Below are 25,521 nucleotides of genomic sequence, written 5' to 3'. Positions count from 1 at the left end.
TATCAGGGGAAAGCAACAAGAGCCATGTTCGTGGCACCTCTGGTGGCTCTGCTGCACAGGAGGGAAGGAATAAGAGTGGCAGGGCTATATTGATAGGGGATTCAATTGTAAGGGGAACAGATAGGCGTTTCTGCGGCCGCAAACATGACTCCAGGATGGTATATTGCCTCCCTGGTACTCTGGTCAAGGATGTCACGGAGCGGCTGCAGGGCATTCTGGAGGGGGAGGGTGAACAGCCAGTAGTCGTGGTCCATATCTGTACCAACGACATAGGTTTAAAAAAAGGAATGAGGTCCTGCAAGGTGAATTTAAGGAGTTAGGAGATAAATTAAAAAGCAGGACCTCAAAGGTAGTGATCTCAGGATTACTACCAGTGCCACGTGCTAGTGAGTATAGGAACAGGAGAATAGACCAGATGAATGCGTGGCTGCAGGGAATGGTGTAGGAGGGAGGGATTTAGATTCCTGGGACATTGGGACTGGTTCTGGGGAAGGTGGGACCTGTACAAGCGTGATGGGTTACACCCGAGCAGGACCGGGACCGATGTCCTCGCGAGGGTGTTTTCTAGTGCTGTTGGGGAAGGTTTAAACTAGAATGGCAGGCGGATGAGAACCTGAGCAGGGAGACAGAGGAGGGGGAAACAAGGATAGAAACAAAAGACAGAAAGGGAAGAAGCAATAGTGGAAGGCAGAGAAAACAAGGGCGAAAAACAAATAGGGCCATAGTGCAAAATAAAACTAAAATGATTAGCAATCTTAAAAAGACAAGTCTAAAGGCATTGTGTCTTAATGGGTGGAGCATTTGCAATAAGCTAGATGAGTTAACAGCTCAGATAGATATTAACAGTTATGATATAGTTGCGATTACGGAGACATGGCTGCCGGGTGACCAAGAATGGGAACTGAACATCCAGGCGTATTCAATATTTAGGAAGGACAGGCAAAAAGGAAAAGGAGGTGGGGTAGCGTTAGTAAAGGAGGAAATCAATGCAATAGTGAGGAAGGATATTGGCTCGGAAAATCACGATGTGGAATCTGTATGGGTGGAGCTAAGAAACACCAAGGGGCAGAAAACGTTGGTGGGGGTTGTCTATAGGCCCCCAAACAGTAGTGGAGATGTAGGGGAGGCATTAATCAGGAAATTAGAGACACATGCAAGAAGGTACAACTATAATCATGGGTGACTTTAATCTACATATAGACTGGTCAAACTAAATTAGCAATAATACTGTGGGGGAGGAATTCCTGGAGTGTGTACATGATGGTTTTCTAGACCAATACGTTGAGGAACCAACTAGAGAACAGGCGATCCTAGACTGGATATTGTGCAATGAGAAAGGATTAATTAACAATCCTGTTGTGCGGGGTCCCTTAGGGAAGAGCGACTATAACATGATAGAATTTCTCATTAAGATGGAGAGTGAAATAGTTGAATCCGAAACTAGGGTCCTGAATCTAAATAAAAGAAATTACGAAAGTACGAGTTGCGAGTTGGCTATGATAGATTGGGGAACTTTACTAAAAGGGATGACGGTGGATAGGCAATGGCTAATATTTAAAGAGCGTGTGTAGGAATTACAACAATTATTCATTCCTGTCTGGCGCAAAAATAAAACAGGAAAGGTGGCTCAACCGTGGCTTACAAAAGATATTAGGGATAGTATTAGATCCAAAGAGGAGACATATAAAATTGCCAGAAAAAGCGACACGCCTGAGGATTGGGAGCAGTTCAGAATTCAGCAAAGGAGGACAAAGAGATTGATGAAGAGGGGGAAAATAGAGTATGAGGGTAAACTAGCAGGGAACATAAAAACTGACTGTAAAAGCTTCTATAAATATGTCAGGAGAAAAAGGTTAGTGAAGACAAATGTCGGTCCCTTACAGTCAGAAATGGGGGAAATTATAATGGGGAACAAAGAAATGGCAGAACAATTAAACACATACTTTGGTTCTGTCTTCACAAAGGAGGACACAAATAACCTCCCAGAAATGTTAGGGAACCAAGGGTCTAGTGAGAGGGAGGAACTGAAGGAAACCAGTATTAGTAAAAAAAATAGTGCTAGGGAAATTAATGGGGCTAAAAGCTGACAAATCCTCAGGGCCTGATAATCTACATCCCAGAGCACTAAAGGAAGTGGCACTGGAAATAGTGGATGCATTGGTGATTATCTTCCAAAATTCTATAGACTCTGGAACAGTTCCTACAGATTGGAGGGTGGCAAATGTAACCCCACTATTTAAAAAAGGAGGGAGAGAAAAAACAGAGACTTACAGACCAGTTAGCCTAACATCAGTAGTGGGGAAAATGCTAGAGTCTATTATAAAAGATGTGATAACAGAACACTTGGAAGGCATTAATGGGATTGGACAAAGTCAGCATGGGTTTATGAAAGGGAAATCATGCTTAACAAATCTACTGGAGTTTTTTGAGGATGTAACTAGTAGAATAGATAGGGGAGAACCAGTGGATGTGGTGTGTTTGGATTTTCAGAAGGCTTTTGATAAAGTCCCACACAAGAGGTTAGTGTGCAAAATTAAAGCACATGGGATTGGGGGGAATATACTGGCATGGATTGAGAATTGGTTGACGGACAGGAAACAGAGAGTAGGAATAAACGGGTCTTTTTCCGGGCGGCATGCAGTGACTTGTGGGGTACCGCAGGGATCAGTGCTTGGGCCCCAGCTATTCACAATATATATCAATGATTTGGATGAGGGAACTAAATGTAACATTTCCAAGTTTGCAGATGACACAAAGCTGGGGTGGAATGTGAGCTGTGAGGAGGATGCAAAGAGGCTCCAATGTGATTTAGACAAGTTGGATGAGTGGGCAAGAACATGGCAGATGCAGTATAACGTAGATCAATGTGAATTTATCCACGCTGGTTGTAAAAACAGAAAGGCAGATTATTATCTGAATGGTGATAGATTGGGAAAAGGGGAGGTGCAACGAGACCTGGATGTTCTTGTACACCAGTCGCTGAAAGCGAGCATTCAGGTGCAGCAAGCAGTTCGGAAGGCGAATGGTATTTTGGCGTTCATTGCAAGAGGATTTGAGTACAGGAGCAGGGATGTCTTACTGCAGTTATACAGGGCCTTGGTGAGACCACATCTGGAGACCACATGTGCAGTTTTGGTCTCCTAATCTGAGGAAGGATGTCCTTGCCATGGAGGGAGTGCAACGAAGGTTTACCAGACTGATTCCTGAGATGACAGGACTGACGTATGAGGAGAGATTGGGTTGACTAGGCCTATATTCACTAGAGTTTAGAAGAATGAGAGGTGATCTCATGGAAACATATAAAATTCTAACAGGACTAGACAGACTAGATGCAGGGAGGATGTTCCCGATGGCTGGGGAGTCCAGAACCAGGGGTCACAGTCTCAGGATATGGGATATGCCATTTAGAACCGAGATGAGGAGAAACTTCTTCACTCAGAGGGTGGTGAACCTGTGGAATTCTCTACCACAGAAGGCAATGGAGGCCAAGTCATTAGATGTATTCAAGAAGCAGATAGATATATTTCTTAATGCTAAAGGGATGTGGGGAAAAAGCGGGAACAGGGTACTGTGTTAGACGATCAGCCATGATAATTTTGAATGGCGGAGCAGACCCGAAGGGCCGAATGGCCTACTCTTGCTCCTATTTTCTATGTTTCTATTCCAATGCTCCTGGGTGGCCTCCTATCCTCAGTGCTTTGTAAACACCAGCTCATCCAAAACTCGCTACCTGTATCCTATCTCACACCGAGTTGCGTTCACCCATTGCTCCTGTCCTTGCTGAACTACATTGGCTCCCGGTGCCCCAAAGCCTCCAATTTCAAATAGTCGTCCTCGTACTTAAATCCCTTCATGGCCTTGCTGCTCCCTATCTCCCTAACCTCCCCAGCCCTGGAGCACCCCAGAACATTCTGTTCCTGCAACTTTGGCTTCTTGTGCATCCTCCACCTCAATTTGGCCATCCATTGGCGGCCGTGCCTTCGGCCGTCTAAGCCTCACTCTCTGAAATTCCGTCCCTAAACCCTTCCACTTCCCTCCTCAAAACCCGCCTCTTTACCAAGCTTTTGGTCACCCTACCTAATATATCCTCCTTTGGCTTAGTGTCCATTTTTGTCTGATTACACCTCTGTGAAGCACCTTGGGATGTTTTTCTTTATTAAAAGGGGTTCTATAAATGTAAGTAGTAGTTGCTGTTGCATCTGGACTGGGAAGCTGCATATCTGGATCTCAGCATGTGACTGATGGGATGTTCTCAGCCGCTTACTCAGTGCTGGTGCTGGTCCCTGAGCCTCTCTTGTGGTGTCTCCATTTGTACAGTTCCTGCGCGATCCCTATACACAATCCAACACCTTGTGGCTTCCTCCTCGTTAGCCATCAATTTCAGAATTTGAGCTCTTCAATTTGATGGAGTGTTCTGATGAAAGCTTGTAAACTTTTTTTAAAAATATCACCATGACGGTATTTTTTGGGAAAAAAAATCTGCACTCTTAAACCAGCAGCTCTTGCGACTTTCTGCTTTACCTTTGGGATAAGATAGAGTAGTGGTGTTATTATATCAGCCTTTTACAACAGTTAAGAATCAGCTCTGTGCCTGTTTCCCCTCTGAAGGACCTTGCAAAGTTTAGTGCATTAAAGGTACTATATAAATGCAATTGGATGTTGGACTTCTAGTCTGTTACTGCCTGATGATGTGCCTTAGTGCATCGAACCACAGTTGATGCTTATACCCTCCACTTTCCTTAAAATTCCCTAGGAAATATTGGTGAATTTTATTTTGGCCTCAATGTGCCTCATTGTTTTTGGTTAAGGAGGAAAGGAAGTCCCTGGTTTGAAGAACTCCTGTGTGCATTTGCTGAAGGTTGTGTTATTTTTTCCCCAAGTGCATTCAAAATATCCGAAAAACAAGTTTAAGTTTTGCACAAGCAGCATTTCCATGATTCCAATTTTCTCATCCCATTACAATTACTCTTGGAACAGTTTCCAAAACCGCCCTTCACAGGAAATTGAGGGCTGCTCCTGGTTCTCATTAACTCTGCACTATATTTTAGTTTGGAGATGGCTGAAGCTGACTTAACTCATTCGATGGTCAGGCACATTGTTCCTCAACTCCTTCACCGCTCTGAAGGTGAAGGCAGGGGGCTTTCATGTTGGATTTGGTGTCTACTCACATAAGCACTTTTATTACCCTCTTTTTTGTTTTGGTGTGCCATTTTCTTCAGCGGGATCTTCTGCAATGTTAATAGTCTCTGGCCAAGAGGTTGGGTGGATGATCTGCTCCAGCACTAATGCTCTGGGGGTGCTTTTATGTTACAGGAGTGCAGCCAACAACAGGCTTGTGGTTCCTGCTCTGTTGGCATAAATGATGCTTTCTTAAGATGGAATCTTATGCCTACAAGTATTGGGCCCATGAATCTGCTCTTGGTTAAATAAAGAAAGAAAACTTGCATTTATCTAAGTGCTATTCACAATCTCAGGATGTCCCAAAGCGCTTCACAGCCAATGAAGCACTTTTCTAATGTCCTCGTTGTTGTAATGTAGGGAACCGTGGCAGCCAATTTGTGCATAGTGAGGTCCCATAATGACTAGATCATCTGTTTTAGTGACGTTGACTTGAGGGACACTGGGAGAACTCTCCTGCTCTCATTTGAATGGTGTCATAGGATTTGTTAACGTCTGCCTGAGAGAGCAGACCGGCCTCAGTTTTACATCTCATCCTAAAAGGTGGCCTCTCTGCCATTGCAGGCAATGTGAGTATTGCACTGGTGTCTGCCTCGATTTATGTGCCCAAGTCTCTCTCTCAAGTGGGGCATGAACCCACAATCTTCTGACTCGGGCAGGAGTGCGGTCACTGAGCCAAGGCTGAAGGCTGTCTGTTCCTGCAAAATAAACATGGGAAGCTGGTCATTCCTGTTTACACTTCACTAATGTATTTCCCATAGAAAGTCAGGACAAAGCAAATTTCCCTCAGAGTGCATTAGTACTGCTGTAGGTATGGGGATCTGGAGCTTACGAAGCTCCACCTAATGGTAGAACTGTGAAGCTACAGGTGTGACTTCGTGTCACAGAATGGTGATGCCCAAATAAGGAGTGTGCGACATACATAGCAAATTTAATACATACGAGTCAAGTTCCCATTGCACACAGGGAGTTGAGACCAAGTGAAGCTTGGTTGGTGGATGGGGAATAATTGGACCAGATGTAATTCAGTCTCCATTCTGTCCTTATTTTTATATTTTCCATTATAAACTCATATGTCCACATTTATAATGGAAGCTACCTATGTAAACTTGTCGCACTGTAATAATATCCCTCCACGTTGGTGGCGCTTCAGTTCCTCCGCTGGCCAGTGGGTCATTACAATGTGACCAGTTTACATAGGTAGTTTCCATTATAAATGTGAACATAGGAGTTTACAATGAAAAGTGTGACAGGAAGTATGTGCAGACATAAGATGTTTAATACATATAAATGGAGCATTACATAACAGAGCCCAGCAGCACTGCCTCATTACCCAGTGGAATGTATACAGTGGCGAAATCTTTAGGTAAAGTGTAAAAGTACCGTGAAGACTGAATGTGAGTGTAGCCCAAGAATGACTCTTCCTCTCTTTTCCCCCTTCCACCCTCCTCCTCCATTCCCCTTGGTGCCAAGCTCTTGCCTACATCACTTTTTGAAAGTATAAAATGCAAATTGGGATGAGGATGGGAATGCAGCCAGTGTAAGATCACTGTTGAGCTGTTTAAATATTATTGCAAACAAAGTTGGGTAAAGTTTTCCTTACAACTGGAATCGAAAGCAATTCAATCCCTGTCCTTAACTCCCTCAGGCTTTGCTTTCTGCATTTTCCTGCAATCTTTTAAAACCAAAGTGTGGCGATTTGGAGAGTCAGCAGGTTATTTAACCATGGGCGGGCCCAGCCTAATTTTCCCTCACTATCCACACATGTGCCTGGCCCAAGGGTACTGAGGTCAAATGTAGCCCCTCCGTTCCCCCCCCCGCCCCCCCCCCCCCCCCCCCCCCCCCCCCCCCCCCCCCCCCCCCCCCCCAAGTTCTGCACCAGCAGAGATCAGCGAACTCAGCAGACACTAGGAATTTGGGATCTTCCATTTGGTATGGCTTGGTACGACACCAGTGCTTTTAGTTGTTCGGAGGTATGGGGAACTTTTTAGGATGTTTTTTGGTTAATGGTACCTTCCTAGTGCTGTAGAACATCCAAGTGAACTCATCCACAATATTGCAACATTTATGAGCTAATCCCATTCACTGTGAAAACAGCAGTTGTCGCTGATGTGAATTTTCTCTCCTGAAGGCTCTTGCCCCTGCTGGGGTAAGGATGAGGAGGTGCCGGAAGCTCTTTTGTAAATGACCATTCCTCACGTGTTAGCTGTTCAGTCATGTGGAGAACGTGGCAGATGAACCCCATGCTGTTCTCACCCGATATCCACACATGTACACTTTCCAGGATTGGGGTGTGTGGGGGCGGGGGGGGGGGGGGGGGGTGCGGCTCCTTGGATAACAATTAGCAGTGGGAAGCTTGGCATTTATTTTTTTCCCCTCCCTAGCCCAGAGGCAGCAGGACTAATTATAGCATCCCAGTTGATCAGTTAACTCAGTACAGGCTGCGAGTCAAACCTGGGACCCTCCTGATTGGTATGGCACGTTACACATCAGTTGGTGCAGTTACTCACCAAGCCTTTAAGGGAGTTGATAAGAATTTTTGAACATATAATTTGATCCGATCCTGGGGAGAATGCTGCAGACAAAATGTTCTGAAAACTTTAAGTTTACAAGACTGAGACCACAACTTTTTGTTGTTTATCTCTCTTTGAACCATGCAACAGCTGCTAGTGGATCGTAACATTTTGAGCTTCGTTTATTCGCCTTGATCATCCTTTGCAGTTCTTGGTAATCAATGTGATTCATCCCTAAGGCACGTTCTGTTTAGCTATTGACTGACCTGTTTTTTTTTTGTTCTGCACAACCAGATGTCCCTGGTGGATTTGGGAAAGAGGCTGTTAGAGGCGGCTCGAAAAGGACAGGATGATGAGGTTCGGACACTAATGGCAAATGGCGCCCCCTTCACCACAGATTGGGTAAGTGCACTTTTGGGGTTGGGGGGGGGAATGGGACTTCTTATTGTTTTTTTTCTGTTTGTTTTTGTTCATGTTTTTAAAAACGGGAGATAACAGGAAATATATAGCGCCTTACGTTCAGGCAAGGTCCACCCGCAGGAAGTGCCGCAAGACTGCTGGAAGAGAAAGTGGTGCTTTTAAAACCTCAAACCACAACAATCTGGCTACAAACCAGTATTACTGCAGTGTTCAGGATGCAGGCGGATAACAGTGTGGACCAGTTGTTAGGAAGGAAACGTGAACACAGCAAGAAGGCCGGGGATACCAGGAGCCTAAGAAATAAACTGGATGAGTTAGAAGTGATGGTGAACAGGGAGCAGATGGCTATTGTAGGAGTTACTGAAAGCTGGCTAAAGGATGAGGATGGGCGGGCAGCAAATCTGCAGGCCTATATGTGTGTGTGAGAGAAGGAAAGAAAGGGGTGGGATGGCACTGTTTGTAGGGGAAGGTTTATATGTTGATGAGAGGAAGGAACTGGGAATTGGAACACAATCTCTGTGGGTGGATCTGGAAGATGGAAAGGGGGAAAAGTTAGTGATAGGAATGCGTTCCAGGGCACCGCAAAAAGAGAGAGGTGGATGTACTGGTGTGGGCGGGCATGTAAAGGGTCAGTGCTAAAGCCTTAGTTTTAATCAGGGGTGGGGTTTAATCTTCCTGACATAGACTAGGATTTACACTGGGGACAGTCTGAGTTAATTGAAGTGCTTCAAGAATCTTTTCTTAAACAACACGCAAAGGAACCCACGAGGGAAAAAGCAAAATCGGATTTGCTCCTATTCAACAATATGGCAGGTTCAAGTAAGGAAGTATTGGGTGGGGGGGTGTCTAGTGATCAGAAAGTTGTTCATTTTAAGGTTTAAATGAAGACAGAACAGATAGTAAAACTATGTCAAGAAATTGGATTTCAGGAGAGCAGACTTTGAGAGGATAAAATGCTGCACAACAAGAATAAAATGGGAAGAATTATTTAAAGGGAGGGGTATGGAGGGAAAATAGGAGCACTTTAAGGACATTTTTTTTGCAGTGGCAGTTTATCCCAGAAACATGTCAGGAGAGTAAAACCAACATGGGTAAAAAAAGGGAACGACATAGAAGGCATTGGGGAAAAGAAAAGGACTATAAATTTCTGAAGTGTACAGGGACAGAGCAGGGAGAAATAGAAGCTGGCCAAGAAACTGATGAGAGACACATGACAGGAATATTTTAAAAAATAAAATACGATAACAAAGTATCCTCTCAAGTAAATAAGGAACAAGAGAAGTACGCAGAAGGAAGTAGGGCCGTTAATCAGTCGCAATGGTGAAGCGCTGTCTGAGGATAGTCACCACATTAAGATCACATTTCCACTCTGCGGAGTCACTGACTGATGACGTTGGTCGGGGCAATAGTCTTGTACGTGAGTCACAGATTTTGCTTGGTTGGAAAGTGTTGGGGGGGGAGGGAAGACTCATCTTGTATAAGTGAGTGTAGCAGCTAATGAGGTAGGCATAAATCTGGTAAATATTAGGGCGCATTGGTTACAGTACATAGCCCAAGAACAAACCTAACATCACAATGGTTGAGTGACCCCATTGCTTACTTGTTCACATTTCTCCTTGGGTAAAATCCTTTTTTTCTACAAAATGAGCCATTTTACAAATGGAGGGAGAGAGTGATGATGTTGTCTTGGGCAATGTAAGTTGGCAAATAATTTAAGATGTTTTTTTCTTCCAATTTGCTCCCCTCCCGAACATGCTGACCTTTCCTGGGGTACTCCCGCAGAGGTCAGCAGGCCCCCTCACTCGGGTGTCCACTCGTTATGGCTGAGTTTAGAGGGTCATCGCAGCCGAGCCCAATCCTATCCTCGGCCGACATCCGCACATGTACATTTTCCGGCAGGGGTCACTGGACAGTGACCAGGAGCAAGAACACTGGCTGGTTTTATGTACCCTCCTGGTCCACCAATTCTAACTGTTGCATAACCTTGAGATCAACTAACACAGCACAGTCTGGGGATCAAACGTGGACCGTCTCTGGTCTGTCTGGATGACTGCACTACCGATAGTGGTTGACTACTGGGGGTGGGGGTAGGGGGGGGTTAGTGAATGTGTTTTATTTTCCTTTATTGAGAATGAACCAAAATTGATACCTTGGCTGAGGTAAATCGGGGGGGAAACCCTTCCCAAAATTGATTTCTAAAAATATAGTGTGATAAATATAGCTTCATTCGAGTGCTTTAAGACCACTGAACCATTAAATTAAACATATCCCCCTACCCACAGGTTATATTTTCTGGTATTAATAAAGGTCAGTGTGTTTTATTATTTATAATGATTAAAATGCATTTTGCCATATGTTTTACATCTTTCTGCTTTAAAAAAGAAACCACTTTCAGGAGGAAGTTTAAAATCTTGTGGTTCAAGCATTCTGTTTCTTGGGTGTACAGAAGTGCAGTTTTCTGTAATTCTGTTTTTTTAAGTTAAAAGTTTGGATGTGGGTTAAGTTTCACAGGCTAAGCTACTTTGTTCTGCCAAGTCCAGATCCAGGCAGGGGGCTGGACTTGTACTCTTGAGGTTTATTTTGTTGCTGTTGAAGACCTTAATACCTAACCGCTTCACATCATGAGGCACAGAAGTGAGGGTGGAGGCCATTTTCATTTTAAGAACAGACTTTGTGTCTGCTTTATGTTGCAGAAATTTCTGGACTGTTCATTTCAAAACTGATCAACCCTAATTCTGAGTGCTGGTGTAAGAGCTTGGATATAATCCCTTAGAAGGTATCACATGTCAGCTTCACCCCACCCCCGCATAGTTCCCCATAAAAGGTGGGTTCCTGGTTTTAACAATGCTTTTGGGTGCGATACTAAGCATCGACCAAGCACATCTTCACACAGAGATAAAGGGGGAAGAAAATTGGAGAGCAAGTGAACCAGGCAGACCTACCTCTTAGTGGGCCTGCATAAGGCTGGCAGAAGCCTGGGGGGCATTTTGACTGCCCAAGGATGCAAAAGATGTGGGAAAATAAAACTTGCAAAAAGCTGGAGAGGTCGACCAGACTACAAAAGGATAGAACAGGGTACTTTCTAAATGGTAAAAAGTTAAAAACAGTGGATGTCCAAAGGGACTTAGGGGTTCAGGTACATAGATCCATTGAAGTGTCATGAACTGGTGCAGAAAATAATCAAGAAGACAAATGGAATGTTGGCTTTTATATCTAGAGGACTAGAGTACAAGGGGGCAGAAGTTATGCTGCAGCCATACAAAACCCTGGTTAGACCGCACCTGGAGTACTGTGAGCAGTTCTGGGCACCGCACCTTCGGAAGAACATATTGGCCTTGGAGGGAGTGCAGTGCCGATTTACTAGAATGATACCCGGACTTCAAGGGTTAAGTTACGAGGAGAGATTACACAAATTGGGGCTGTATTCTCTGGAGTTTAGAAGGTTAAGGGGTGATCTGATTGAAGTTTATAAGATATTAAGGGGAACAGATAGGGTGGATAGAGAGAAACTATTTTCGCTGGTTGGGGATTTTAGGAGTAGGGGGCACAGTCTAAAAATTAGAGCCAGACCTTTCAGGAGTGAGATTAGAAAACTTTTCTACACACAAAGGGTGGTAGAAGTTTGGAATTCTCTTTCGCAAACGGCAATTGATACTAGCTCAGTTGCTAAATTTAAATGTGAGATAGATAGCTTTTTGGCAACCAAAGGTATTAAGGGATATGGGCCAAAGGCAGGTATATGGCGTTAGATCACAGATCAGCCATGATCTTACCAAATGGCGGAGCAGGCACAAGGGGCTGAATGGCCTACTCCTGTTCCTATGTACAGTTGGTCTTAATACTCCTGGGGTAAGGAGGGAAAAATCATCCTTGGGTCCCATTCCTGCTTTAAAGTGCACAGGTGGACATCAGGGTATGGTGGCCTAGTGGTTATGGTATTGGATTAGCAATCTGGAGGTCATGAGATCAAATCCCACCATGGCAAGTTGGGAAACTAAATTTATTAAATATGGACTGGCACCAGATAAAATGACTATGAAAAGCTGCCAGATTTTTGTAAAAACCTGACTGTTTCTTTAATGTCTGTCAGGGAAGGGAACCTGCCACCCCAACTGGTCTGGCCTACACATGACTCCAGTACCACGCTACATAGTTGTCTTTTAGTGCTCTCAGGACAACTAGGAATGGAAAATAAATGTGGCCTTGCCAGCATTGGTCACATCCTGACAACAAATATATTGGGTGAGGACGGGATCACATTTGGCTCTAGTGCCCTCTGTGGCCACTGTCTAGGCTTATGCATGAAGAATGGTCAATTGAGTGGGGGTACTGGTGAACTGCTTCGGAGTGGAAGGGAGAAAACTGGAGGGAGTAGAGTGGTCCTTTTAAGCTTTGGCATTCTCCTGTAGTTGCAAAGCATTTTCATCGATTCATTCCAATAACTGCTATGTGCCCCCAGATTGCACCATTTATATTTAAGTGTATCTCACTGTATTGGAATTTGATGTATCGTTCTCCTTTTCCCCAGCTCGGCACATCTCCTCTTCACCTCGCAGCACAGTATGGCCATTACTCCACAGCAGAAGTCCTCCTCCGAGCTGGAGTTAGCCGGGACGCCCGAACCAAAGTCGACCGGACACCCCTACATATGGCGGCAGCTGAAGGCCATGCAAGCATTGTGGAACTGTTGATCAGGGTAATCTCTCAGTAGAAATCAAGAGTAATGGAATGTTGGCCTTTATCTCAAGGTGGGCTGGAGTTCAAAAGTGAGGAAGTTATGCTTCAGTTGTACAGAGGCTTTATCAGGCCCCATCTGGAATACTGCGTTCAGTTTTAAGCACCAAATCTTGGGAAAGATATATCAGCCTTGGTGGGGGTACAGTGCAGATTCAACAGAATTATACCAGGGCTTAAAGGGTTAAATTATGAGGGCAGGCTGCATAAACTTGGCTTGTATTCCTGTGAGTTTAGAAGGTTGAGGGGTGATTTAATCGAGGTGTTTGAAAATGATAAAAGGATTTGATAAGGTAGTTACAGAGAAACTAATTCCTTTGGTGGGGGAATCCAGAACAAGGTGGCATAACCTTAAAATTAGAGCGTGACCATTTAGGAGTGAAATCAGGAAGCACTTTTTCACACAAAGGGTAATAGAAATCTGGAACTCGTTCCCCCAAAAGGCTGTGGATGCTGGTGGTCAATTAAAAGTTTTAAGGCTGAGATTGATAGATTTTTGTTTGGTAACGGTATCAAGGATTATGGCTCCATAAATGGAGTTGAGGAATTGTGGATTAATAAGGGAAAGCCAGCACAAATTTGTTAAAGGCAAATCGTGCCTGACTAACTTGATTGAGTTTTTTGATGAGGTAACAGAGAGGGTTGATGAGGGCAATGCGGTTGATGTGTATAGAATCATAGAATCATAGAAGTTACAACATGGAAACAGGCCCTTCGGCCCAACATGTCCATGTCGCCCAGTTTATACCACTAAGCTAGTCCCAATTGCCTGCACTTGGCCCATATCCCTCTATACCCATCTTACCCATGTAACTGTCCAAATGCTTTTTAAAAGACAAAATTGTACCCGCCTCTACTACTGCCTCTGGCAGCTCGTTCCAGACACTCACCACCCTTTGAGTGAAAAAATTGCCCCTCTGGACCCTTTTGTATCTCTCCCCTCTCACTTTAAATCTATGTCCCCTCGTTATAGACTCCCCTACCTTTGGGAAAAGATTTTGACTATCTACCTTATCTATGCCCCTCATTATTTTATAGACTTCTATAAGATCACCCCTTAACCTCCTACTCTCCAGGGTAAAAAGTCCCAGTCTATCTAACCTCTCCCTAAAAGTCAAGCCATCAAGTCCCGGTAGCATCCTAGTAAATCTTTTCTGCACTCTTTCGAGTTTAATAATATCCTTTCTATAATAGGGTGATTAGTTACAGCCTGCCAATCTGAAAATGACCCGTTTATTCTTACTCTCTGTTTTCTGTCCGTTAACCAATCCTCTATCCATGCTAATATATTACCCCCAACCTTTCATGTGGCACCTTATTGAATGCCTTTTGAAAATCCAAATATACTACATCCAGTGGTTCCCCTTTATCTATCCTGCTAGTTACATCCTCAAAGAACGCTAATAAATTTGTCAAACGCTATTTCCCTTTCATAAAACCACGTTGACTCTGCCTAATCATATTATGATTTTCTAAGTGCCCTGTTACCACTTCCATAATAATGGTTTCCAGCATTTTGTCAGTGACTGATATCAGGCAAACTGGCCTGTAGTTCCCTGTTTTCTCTCTCCCTCCTTTCTTGAATATCAGGGTTACATTTGCTACCTTCCAATCCGCTGGGACCACTCTAGGATCTAGGAAGATCATAATGTCAATGCATGGCTGGTCACGTTTGTTGCTGCTAACTTTTCACTTTTAGAACTGTTTGAAGAAAAATGACGTTTCCATGGCAACCCAACATGGTGGCCTTGCCAAAGAGCTTTTCAGGCTCCCAGCAACTAGTTCTTGATTTATTTTATATTGAAGCAAGTGCATAGTTTGTGGACACATTAAAGGGTTGCCGTATATGGACTTCCAAAAGGCATTTGATAAAGTGCCACATAATAGGCTTGTCAATAAAATTGAAGCCCATAAAAGGGGCAGTGGCAACATGGATACAAAATTGGCTAAATAATAGTCAACAGAGGGTAGTGGTGAACGGCTGTTTTTCAGACTGGAGGAAGATATGCAGTGGTGTTCCCCAGGGGCCGGTACCGGGACCACTGCTTTTCTTGGTGTATATATATTAATGACTTGGACTTGGATATACAGGGCACAATTTCCAAATTTGCACATGACACAAAACTTGGAAGTGTAGTGAACAGTGAGGAGGCTAGTGGTGGACTTCAAGAGGACATAGACAGGCTGGTGGAATGGGCGGACAAGTGGCAGATGAAATTTAACGCTGAGAGGTGTGAGGTGACACATTTTGGTAGGAAGAACGAGAAGAGGCAATATAAACTAAAGGGTACAGCTCTAAAGGGGGTGCAGGAACAGAGAGACCTGGGGGTATATGTACACAGGTCATTGAAGGTGGCAGGACAGGTTGAGAAAGGGGTTAAGAAGGCATACGGGATCCTGGGCTTTATAAATAGATATGGAGATGCCGGTGATGGACTGGGGTGGACAAATGTAAGGAATCTTACAACACCAGGTTATAGTCCAACAAATTTATTTTAAAATCACAAGCTTTCGGAGATTATCCCCTTCGTCAGATGAATGAGTGAAAAGGTTCTCAAATCGCATATCTTATACTAGGCTGGGACAGCATCACACCAATCAAAAGGTGTCGTTGTTATTCAAACAGGCCAGTCACGGAGAACAGCACGTCCCAGTACACTGGATATACATTGTGTCAATTACAGAGACAAGCAGAAAGAAACCCAAAATGGCAGAGAGAGAGAGAGAATATTAAAAAACATAATTTTTTCCCCCTTTTTGCTGGTGGGGTTACGTGTAGCGTGACATGAACCCAAGATCCCGGTTGAGGCCGTCCTCATGGGTGCGGAACTTGGCTATCAACTTCTGCTCGACGATTTTGCGTTGTCGTGTGTCTCGAAGGCCTCCTTGGAGAACGCTTACCCGAAGATCGGGTGGACCTCCAACCAACGCTATACACCAGATACATCGACAACATTTTCTTCCTATGGACCCAAGGCGAAGAATCACTGAAGAGACTACACGATAACATCAACAAGTTCCATCCCACCATCAAACTCACCATGGACTACTCCTCAGAATCGGTTTCTTTCTTGGACACACAAATCTCCATCAAAGACGGGCACCTCAGCACCTCACTCTACGGCAAGCCCACGGACAACCTCACGATGCTCCACTTTTCCAGCTTCCACCCCAACCACGTCAAAGAGGCCATCCCCTATGGACAGGCCCTACGAATACACAGGATCTGCTCAGACGAGGAGGAACGCGATGGACACCTACAGACGCCCTCGTAAGAATGGGATATGACGCTCGACTTGTCGATCGACAGTTCCGACGGGCCACAGCGAAGAATCGCATAGACCTCCTCAGAAGACAAACACAGGACGCAACCAACAGAGTACCCTTCGTCGTCCAGTACTTCCCTGGAGCGGAGAAACTACACCTCGCTACGGCCATCCCCACGCCTCCACTACTCGCCTTTAAACAGCCACCCAACCTCAAACAGACCATCGTTCGCAGCAAGTTACCCAGTTTTCAGGAGAACAGCGTCCACGACACCACACAACCCTGCCACGGCAATCTCTGCAAGACATGCCAGATCATCGACACGGATACCACCATCACACGAGAGGACACCACCCACCAGGTACATGGTTCATACTCCTGTGACTCGGCCAACGTTGTCTACCTCATACGTTGCAGGAAAGGATGCCCCGGAGCATGGTACATTGGCGAGACCATGCAGACACTGCGACAACAGATTAACGGACACCGCGCAACAATCGCCAGACAGGAGGGTTCCCTCCCAGTTGGGGAACACTTTAGCAGTCAAGGACATTCAGCCACCGATCTTCGGGTAAGCGTTCTCCAAGGCGGCCTTCGAGACACACGACAACGCAAAATCGTCGAGCAGAAGTTGATAGCCAAGTTCCGCACCCATGAGGACGGCCTCAACCGGGATCTTGGGTTCATGTCACGCTACACGTAACCCCACCAGCAAAAAGGGGGAAAAAATTATGTTTTTTAATATTCTCTCTCTCTCTCTCTCTGCCATTTTGGGTTTCTTTCTGCCTGTCTCTGTAATTGACACAATGTATATCCAGTGTACTGGGACGTGCTGTTCTCCGTGACTGGCCTGTTTGAATAACAACGACACCTTTTGATTGGTGTGATGCTGTCCCAGCCTAGTATAAGATGTGCGATTTGAGAACCTTTTCACTCATTCATCTGACGAAGGGGATAATCTCCGAAAGCTTGTGATTTTAAAATAAATTTGTTGGACTATAACCTGGTGTTGTAAGATTCCTTACATTTATAAATAGAGACATAGAGTACAAAAGCGCAGATGTTATGTTTAACCTTTATAAAACACTGGTTCGGTCACAATTGGAGTATTACGTCCAGTTCTGGGCATCGCACTTTAGGAACTATGTGAAGGCCTTAGAGAGGGTACAAAAAAGATTTCCTAGAATGGCTCCAGGGATGAGGGACCTCAGTCACGTGGATAGACTGGAAAAGCTGGGATTATTCTCCTTAGAGCAGAGAAGGTTGAGAGGAGATTTGATAGAGATGCTCAAAACCATGAAGGGTCTAGACAGAGTAAATAAAGAAAAACTGTTCTCACTGGCGGAAGGGTCGCAAACCAGAAGGCACAGGTTTAAGGTGAATGGCAAAAGAACCAAAGGCAACATGAGGAAAAACGTTTTTACGCAGCGAGTGGTTAGGATCTGGAATGCGCTGCCTGAAAGGGTGGTGGAAGCAGGGTCAATTGTGGCTTTCAAAAAGGAATTAGATAGGTACCTGAAGGAGAAAGATTTGCAGGGCTAAGGGGAAAGAGCAAGGGAGTGGGACTAGCTGGATTGCTCTTGCAGAGAGTCGGCGTAGACTCAATGTGCCAAATGGCCGCCTTCTGTGCCGTAACCATGCTATGATTCTGGGTACAGATCAGCCATGATCTAATTGAATGGCGGAACAGGCTGGATGGGCTGAATGGCCTCCTCTTGTTCCTATGTAACCCAGTCGTCACTTCAGTCTGTCACGGAGATGTATATGAATGCATGCAGTCTCATTGATTTGACTCTGTAAAAATGCTGCCTTTTATCCCCAATGCAGAACAATGCAGATATAAATGCTAAGGACATGCTGAAGATGACTGCTCTGCACTGGGCAGTAGAACACGATCACCGTGAGGTGGTGGAGATTCTGTTAAAATATGGAGCAGATGTTCATGCTTTGAGCAAATTTGATAAAAACGCCTTTGACATCGCCCTCGATAAGCACAACGCTGAACTGGTGGCAATATTGCAGGTATGTGGAGAGAGTTTTTAATGACCCAGTTTGCAGTATGGTCTCAAGCAACGTGTGGCTGTGTTTGGTTATTTCGGATACCATTGTCACAATTTACTGGAATAGTTTGGGGGGGCAGGGGGGAAGATAAGAGTAAGAAAGCGTGAAACTTGGGGTAAAGCAACACAATCGTTGGGTCAGAGCAGAAAGGAAGAACTTGCATTTATATAGCGCCTTTCACATCCTTAGGATGCCCCGAAGCACTTCATAGCTTCAAGAGGTTCAGAGAGCATCCAAAACAGAGCAAAGCACCACCCGTGGCTATGCCAGGGTAGCACTTGGAGCTCTACAATGGCCTCACTAGTTAGGGACGAAGAAAATCAGCCAGGGCTCTTGCTTCTGATTTGCTTTCTAGCCGAGCTGGGAGACGATGTTTGCTGAGGACAGAATCCAGCTCCGCTTTGAAACCCTCGTGGTCAAGTCGCCTGGTCACATTCACTTGTCAACTTATGCATGAAGAATGGAAGAGGCACTTTAGGTAATGGGGAGGCGGCTCGTGTCCATAGAACTAGACCCTAGAAAGAGCCGGCACCTCCAGGTGAAAAGGGAAGAAACTGGAGAGGAGATAAATGGCTACTGCACCCTTGAGATGAGAGTACAGTCTTCATCAGTAGTGTGTTTCTTATAATATCAGTACATTTTATACTTGCTGGTAAAGTGCCCATGGTGTTGCATACACACACTGTCTACGGAGTTAGGGAAGAGACTTCAGAAACTTGCTCCACCGTGCCACCTAGTGGGCAAGGCCTGCAACTACACTGTGACACACAACTGTTTACATACAAGGTTTCCTTTCTAAATGTTTACATAGGCAATGTCATTGTTAAATGTTGACTTAAAAGTGTGACCAGAAATTGTGACAACAGGATGTTGGACAGGAAGTGTGCACATTTATAAGATTTTCAATAATACATAGTTTTGGGGGTTGTGGGTAGTGGACAATGGACATTGTCCACTTTTTGTTCCACGTCCTTAATGTAATGATGACCACTTTGCTGCTGGATTAAAAAATTGAGATGTAAAGCGCTGCAAGTTTGACCAATTGGCAGTGAAAGCTTGATTTATCAACCGTCCCATCATACACCGTCTCGATTATCCGTCAGAACGCTGGCGGGATCTGTGAGAATTCATTTAAAAATAACTTTGTTTAAAATGAATGAGGTTAATGAAGTTCATTTAAAATGCCCGTATTAAGAATATTTGAGGACTCTCCATTATCTAACAGTTTCCATTATCCACCAGGGGCCCCCTCCATAATGCCAGCTAACTGAGATGTTACTCTAATTCCCAGTAAGTGTATTTTGAAAATGCCCCCAGTGAATTCTGTGGCCTCGCATAGCTTCAGTTATTATGTCTTAATTGTTGAGATTCAATGTCTAACATCTGCAGCCCAGCTGTGCACTCACTAACATCTCCATCCAGATTTCTGTGTCAAACCAATAACCTTGGTAAGTCTGTTTATTACCATATGTATTTAATGAAAAATAACCCTGGAAGTGCATTTCAAGACTAAAGCATCGCTGGGTTCAGATGTCACAAACTGTTCCAGGTTTCACTCTAGTTATTGTGCTCATCAAGGTGAAGGATGTTGGTGCTGATTTTGGGCACCCACTGTCAGTGTCCAGCATTCCCAGGTGCTTAGCATATTTCCATATAGGATAAAGCTATCTCTGAGCTGGTATTGTAGAACTCCTCAAATGGGCTAAAAGGCCTTCATCATCAAACCTACCTTATGATGTGCTGTAGCTTCGAATCTCAGAAGAGCATACCCTACTGCATGTGAATTTCTTTCAAATTTCCCACGTTTTGTGGCCTCTCGGAGTGAGATTGTCCATGGGTGCTGTTTGTGACATTGAAGCACTGTGCGCTGCAGCCTCGTAACGTGCCGTTAGTTACCCGAAACCTGATTTTTTTAGCCAGTCGGTTTGCATCCGTGAAGGGGTTAACCCCGTGAGCATGCCGCCGTGGAACCCCTGTAAATGGTTCGCCTTGTGTCCTTCACAGGAAGCCATGCAGAATCAAGTGAACACGAATCCAGAGAGGACGAATTCGGTGGCTGTCGCCACACCACAGTTCATCATTGCACCTGCAGGGGTAATGAACCTGACGGGGCTGGTTTCTTCATCTACTAAAACAACCTCAGGTGTGTATAGGGCAGTTTGTGTTTTTTCTTAAAGGGCTAATTTGAGAAAGGTGCTGACAGTAGATTCCATAATGGAGCAATTATGGGTTAGTAGCACTCTCCAGTGGGTTGTTATAATGTTCATATAATTATTACAGCTTGGTAGCTCTACTGTGGCTCAATTGATAAATGTATCGTCTGTGAGATACTGAGCCTACAGCCCAAGATGTGCTGAGTTAGCTGATCTCTGCTTCGACAGTGGTAATGGCACTTGGTGCCACTTGCTAGGCAGAGAAAATATCAGGGTGTCTGCTTGGGGGCTAACCTCGCCAACCTCCTTCCTGTCCCTCTCACCTCATCTACACCACTGCCCCCCCTTGGACTTTGCCAGCGGATCAGTTCCCGCCGCTCTTCGCATTTGCCTCCGGAATGTCCGTTCATTTGCGACAAAGGCCCTTGCTATCCACGACCTTATAATGGATGATTGCATTGACATCGTGGCTTTGACTGAAACTTGACTCGTGGCACTGGTGGCAACATTTTGTTCCTTAGCAAAGCCTGTCCACCTAATTATATGTTCTGCAACCTGGCCCAGTCAAACCCCCATGGCGGTAGTGTAGCCCTTATCACCAAGTCACAATTTAGTCTCTCTCCCTACTCCTCTGGCACTTTCTCCTCATTTCAGAACCTTGTTTCACCGCCTTACCTCCTTTTAAAATCCTTGTTGTATACCGCCTCGAGATATCCTCCCTACTTTCTTCCCTCAATCTCTGTACCGAGAGACTCCTCACCCTCAGTGATTTCAATCTCCATTGCATCTCCCCATCCCCCAGCTTCTCTAAATTATATAGTATTTACAGCACAGAAACAGGCCATTCGTCCCAACAGGTCTGTGCCAGTGTTTATGCTCCACGTGAACCTCCTCCCACCTTACTTCATATCACCGTATCAACATATCCAACATATCCTTCTATTCCTTTCTCCCACGTGTACTCACCTAGGTTCCCCTTAAATGCTTCTAAATTATAAAAGCAGCATCCGAACAGGGATGAACTCTGCTCCCTCAGATTTAAAGTCTGATGCTCTCTGGGTTGCCCTCCTGTCCTCCCTAAACCTCTCCCTCCATATAAACTCTCCTACCAATATTCACAACCACCTTCTCAACCATGTCATCTCCTGTGGTTTCCCTACATCAATTGCCTAGATTACTGACAAGACCACCTCCAACTGTTTCCTTCTATCCCTCAGCACCCATATCCCCCTACCTCCTTCCTACCCCACTTCCTTCTGCATCTATCTCTGGGGGGGAAAAAAAACTTTATTGGCTTTCTATTTGTCACGATACTTCTGCAGCTGTCAATGCCTCAAATTTAAAATGATCCTCCTTGTGTTTAAATCCCTTCAGGGCATTGCCCCTCCCTATCTCTGTAACCTCTTCCAGCCCTACAAACCCCCCTCGAACTCTCTGTTCCTCTGACCCTGGCCTCTTGTGCTCCCCAACTCTGCCTCACCATTGGTGACCATGCCTTCAGCTGTCTAAGCCCCACGCTCTGATATTCCCTTTCTAAACTCTTCCACTGCAGTCTTGCGCTATGCTACAACCAAGTGGCCAACAATGATTCCTTTAATGGGAGTGTTTACATTCTTGTCACTTGTGGCAATTATTATTCACTTTCACAGAGCATCATTCTAAAGACCTGGCGGTATTAACAGGATTGAACAAGGCCACCTGCCTGTTATACTGTTCATAATCAAAGTCACTGATTTGCATTTTTCACCGAAAAATGGTCTTGATTTGCAAAGCTTTTAGCAGTCCTGTGTAATAATGTTGTTTGACTTTTTCAGTCACTATAAAACCATGGCCCTGGTTATGATTTGTAATTGAGAATTTGTGAGTGTGTGAAAGAATGTGTCAGTGTTGGTATTCAGGGAGGTTTTAGGAAGCTCCCCTGATGTTTGAGGTCAAGTCAGTGTCTCTGAGCCATAGAAACCAGCAAGGTTTCAGAAATAAAAACTGAAAATGCTGGAAAATATTCAACCGGTCAGGCAGCATCTGTGGAGAGAGAAACAGAGTTAATGTTTCCAGTTGATGACCTTTCATCAGAACTGGTCAGCGAATCTTGGGTGAGGTTAATGGAAGGGTGTTGCGTTTGGCCTCCTTGGCCCTGGCTTAGGAAAGGGAAAATTGGCCAGGGCTCCCACTCGTTGGTGTGAGTTATGGAGGCTGCACTAAAGTGATTAACACACGTGGCGTGCTGGTGTGCGTTATGGAGGCTGCACTAAAGTGATGAGTACATGGAGAGAAAATGATTAACACGTGGGGAGTGCTGGTGAGAGTTATGCAGGCTGCACTATGAGTAATTGCTGCACAATATAATTATATTAAATTTGATAGATTTTTTGCTTAGTATTTCACAAGGGTTTTTTTTGGGATGGGAGGGTAGAGAGTGCAGTTACTGGTGCAGATAAATAAATAGCTTATTGTATCTCAAAGCGCTGCTCACAATGAATTGCTTTTGGAGTTCAATGTTTCTTGTTATGTAGGTACAGACTGTGGAGTAATGAGTCAAATGTGAAACAGCTCAAAGTAGTGAAATCTAGCAGGGCCTTGGGGTGAGGGCAGGAAAGTTTTAACAGTCAGCTTTCCAGAGTGGGTGGTAAAATAACCCTTTGTTGAAAGTTTCAAAAGATGTTGCAGTGGAGACATAATCCACCAGTCAGCTGTGTGTTGTGTAAAAGTTAAGAGTAGGCACTTCTTACTAAAGACTTTTTCCCCCCTCCCCTCCTTATGAAGGATGTTGACTCTTGCTGGGGTAAGGTTTCAAGGATGCCTCATCATTCCTCGCATAGAAGCCTGGACTGGTGGTGTTGAACTATTTTACCATGAGGGGCATTGCAACCAGGTCTGACAGTGGGTGGGGCCGGGGGGGGGGGGGGGGGTGCTGTGGTCAATACATAGGGATCTAGAGTAATAATTCTAGCTGCTTATTTTATTACCCCTCCTTGCCCTGAAGCGCTAAAGCCAATTGTCCCCTCCCTATCGCTGCTCCAATGATATCAATTAGCTCAGTTCACACCAGTAGCCTTCCTTGTCTGTGTGGTACAGTACTACACAGGGCAGTACATTTAAAATAAAACATACTGAAGAACATATGAAGCCTGAAATAGATCCATTTGAAGACTCAAAAAAAAAGCTGCCCCGAGGTGGAAATGACTGACATAGTAATTTGTGACTTTTTTTAAATCATCTATTTGCTGTGACATAACTTGAAACATATGGCAGATTTACATTCAAATTAATCTGAGCAACTCCCCGTGCTGTTAGTAGCACAACATTACATATTGGCCACACATTTTCAAAATGTACGTAGCTGTTTTTATTTTTTGATTTGATTTGGTTTCCATCCTTGGATGCACGCGTCTGTTTCTTTGGTGCTGAGTCTAACCCCCTCATTGCCTCTGCAGGTGAATCTGGTGTATCCACAATGCAGTTTGGTAACTCCACAACCTCAGTACTGGCTACATTGGCTGCTTTAGCTGAAGCTTCAGGGCCACTATCAAATTCAACCAGAACTGCAGGTAATTTCCACAAATGTATCATAAAAGTGTGCCGATTTCAAGACTCCCTCCATAAATCTTATCTGCCCCAGCTTAGCTCCCTTAATTGGTGGAAGTGCATAGTTCGAATAGAGAAATGGCACTGGAAAAACATAAGAAATAGGAGCAGGAGTAGGCCGTATGGCCCCTCGAGCCTACTCCGTCATTCAATAAGATCATGGCTGATCTTGTACCTCAACTCGATGTTCCCCATATCCTTTGATCCCCTTAGTGTCTAAAAATCTATCGATCTCAGTTAATATGTAGAATTAATTATTCCTTTGCAGTAAAAAAATATAGACACACTTAAGGGCAAGCTAGATAAGAACATAAGAACATAAGAAATAGGAGCAGGAGTAGGCCAATCGGCCCCTCGAGCCTGCTCTGCCATTCAATAAGATCATGGCTGATCTGATCCTAACCTCAAATTTAAAGAACACAAGAAGTAGGAGCAGGACCCGGCCACTCAGCCCCTGGGCCCGCTCCGCCACCCACAGGGCATTGACCGATCCGAACTCAGCTTCATGTCCAATTTCCTGCACGCTCCCCGTAACCCCTAATTCCCTTTACTTCTAGGAAACTGCCTATTTCTGTTTTAAATTTATTTAATGATGTAGCTTCCACAGCTTCCTGGGGCAGCAAATTCCACAGACCTACTACCCTCTGAGTGAGAAAGAATAGAAGGGTATCCTGATAGGGTGAGATTAAGTAGGGAGGGAGGAGGCTCATGTGGAGCATAAGCGCCAGCATAGACCGGTTGGGCCGAATGGCCTGTTTCTGTGCTGTAGTTTCGATGTAACTCGATGTAAAACACAGAGGCAACTGAACTGTAGTAACAGTCTAGCACTGGTGCCATTTGAAGGCGCCTAAACATTCATGGCACAAATTACAAAGTTCATAGATATTTCAGACGGTGCTTTTCTTGAGTTGCAAAGAATTCTATTTGGTCACCACTCTCTTTTGTGCTCTTTTCTGTTACTTTATTTTTGCATAAATGGTGAGCGCTGATGACCCGGCTGGCTTGGAGACAAGTTATTGAAACCAAACGGAGCTGAATGTGCACGCACAGTATTGACAGGACCCTGGGAGGGGCAGTTCGCCAGCCATCACTGCTTGTGCTAATTTAGTTCTATTACAGTTGGGGGATGGGGGGGGGGGAAGATTTCCTCTCTGCAGTATACCCCCAAAAAATGATAAACCCGTAGCTACTTGTAAAAGCACAAAGGAAATCTGCCCTCTTCCCATCGTCATTGATGTCTTCCCAGTGCTCCTGATAAGGTCCTCTATAGTCACCGGTGAAACTCAAAACATTCCTGGGGGTCGGGGAATCGACAAAAGAGTGGGAAGTGTTAACTTTGATTCTCTGTAAAAGGTTAGTGATGGTAGTTAAAGGTTAGTAATGATAGTTGGTCTAAATGTTACCTACAAAGTGTTGCCTTTTCACTTCACAGTCAGCTGGAAGCATTTCTTCAATAATTGATGAATAATCCCATGAATGAATTTTTTAAAAAAAATTAATGCTAAAGGGGCCCTTTACCACAACCTCCATTCTGCACAGTATGCTGGCTAAGATGCCCCAAGTGTGGCCACTTCAGTTTGTCTCCCAAGAAGCTGAGTAACATTGTACCG

General features: G+C 44.6%; 1 protein-coding gene across 2 annotated transcripts in view; it reads left to right on the top strand.

Moving 5' to 3' along the window:
• LOC137306618 (GA-binding protein subunit beta-2-like) overlaps nt 1–25,521 on the top strand; it is a 49,295-nt gene that overhangs the window by 9,642 nt on the left and 14,132 nt on the right. For both annotated transcript variants that reach the window (XM_067975922.1, XM_067975921.1), the window contains exons 2-5: nt 7,986–8,093; nt 12,640–12,807; nt 17,940–18,134; nt 20,178–20,316. In XM_067975922.1, the coding sequence (XP_067832023.1) occupies nt 7,986–8,093; nt 12,640–12,807; nt 17,940–18,134; nt 20,178–20,316 (610 nt within the window). The remainder of the gene's footprint in view (nt 1–7,985; nt 8,094–12,639; nt 12,808–17,939; nt 18,135–20,177; nt 20,317–25,521) is intronic.

The sequence above is a fragment of the Heptranchias perlo genome, chromosome 44 (assembly GCF_035084215.1).
Source record: "Heptranchias perlo isolate sHepPer1 chromosome 44, sHepPer1.hap1, whole genome shotgun sequence".
Taxonomy (NCBI): domain Eukaryota; kingdom Metazoa; phylum Chordata; class Chondrichthyes; order Hexanchiformes; family Hexanchidae; genus Heptranchias; species Heptranchias perlo.
This window is presented reverse-complemented; position numbering and strand designations above follow the sequence as displayed.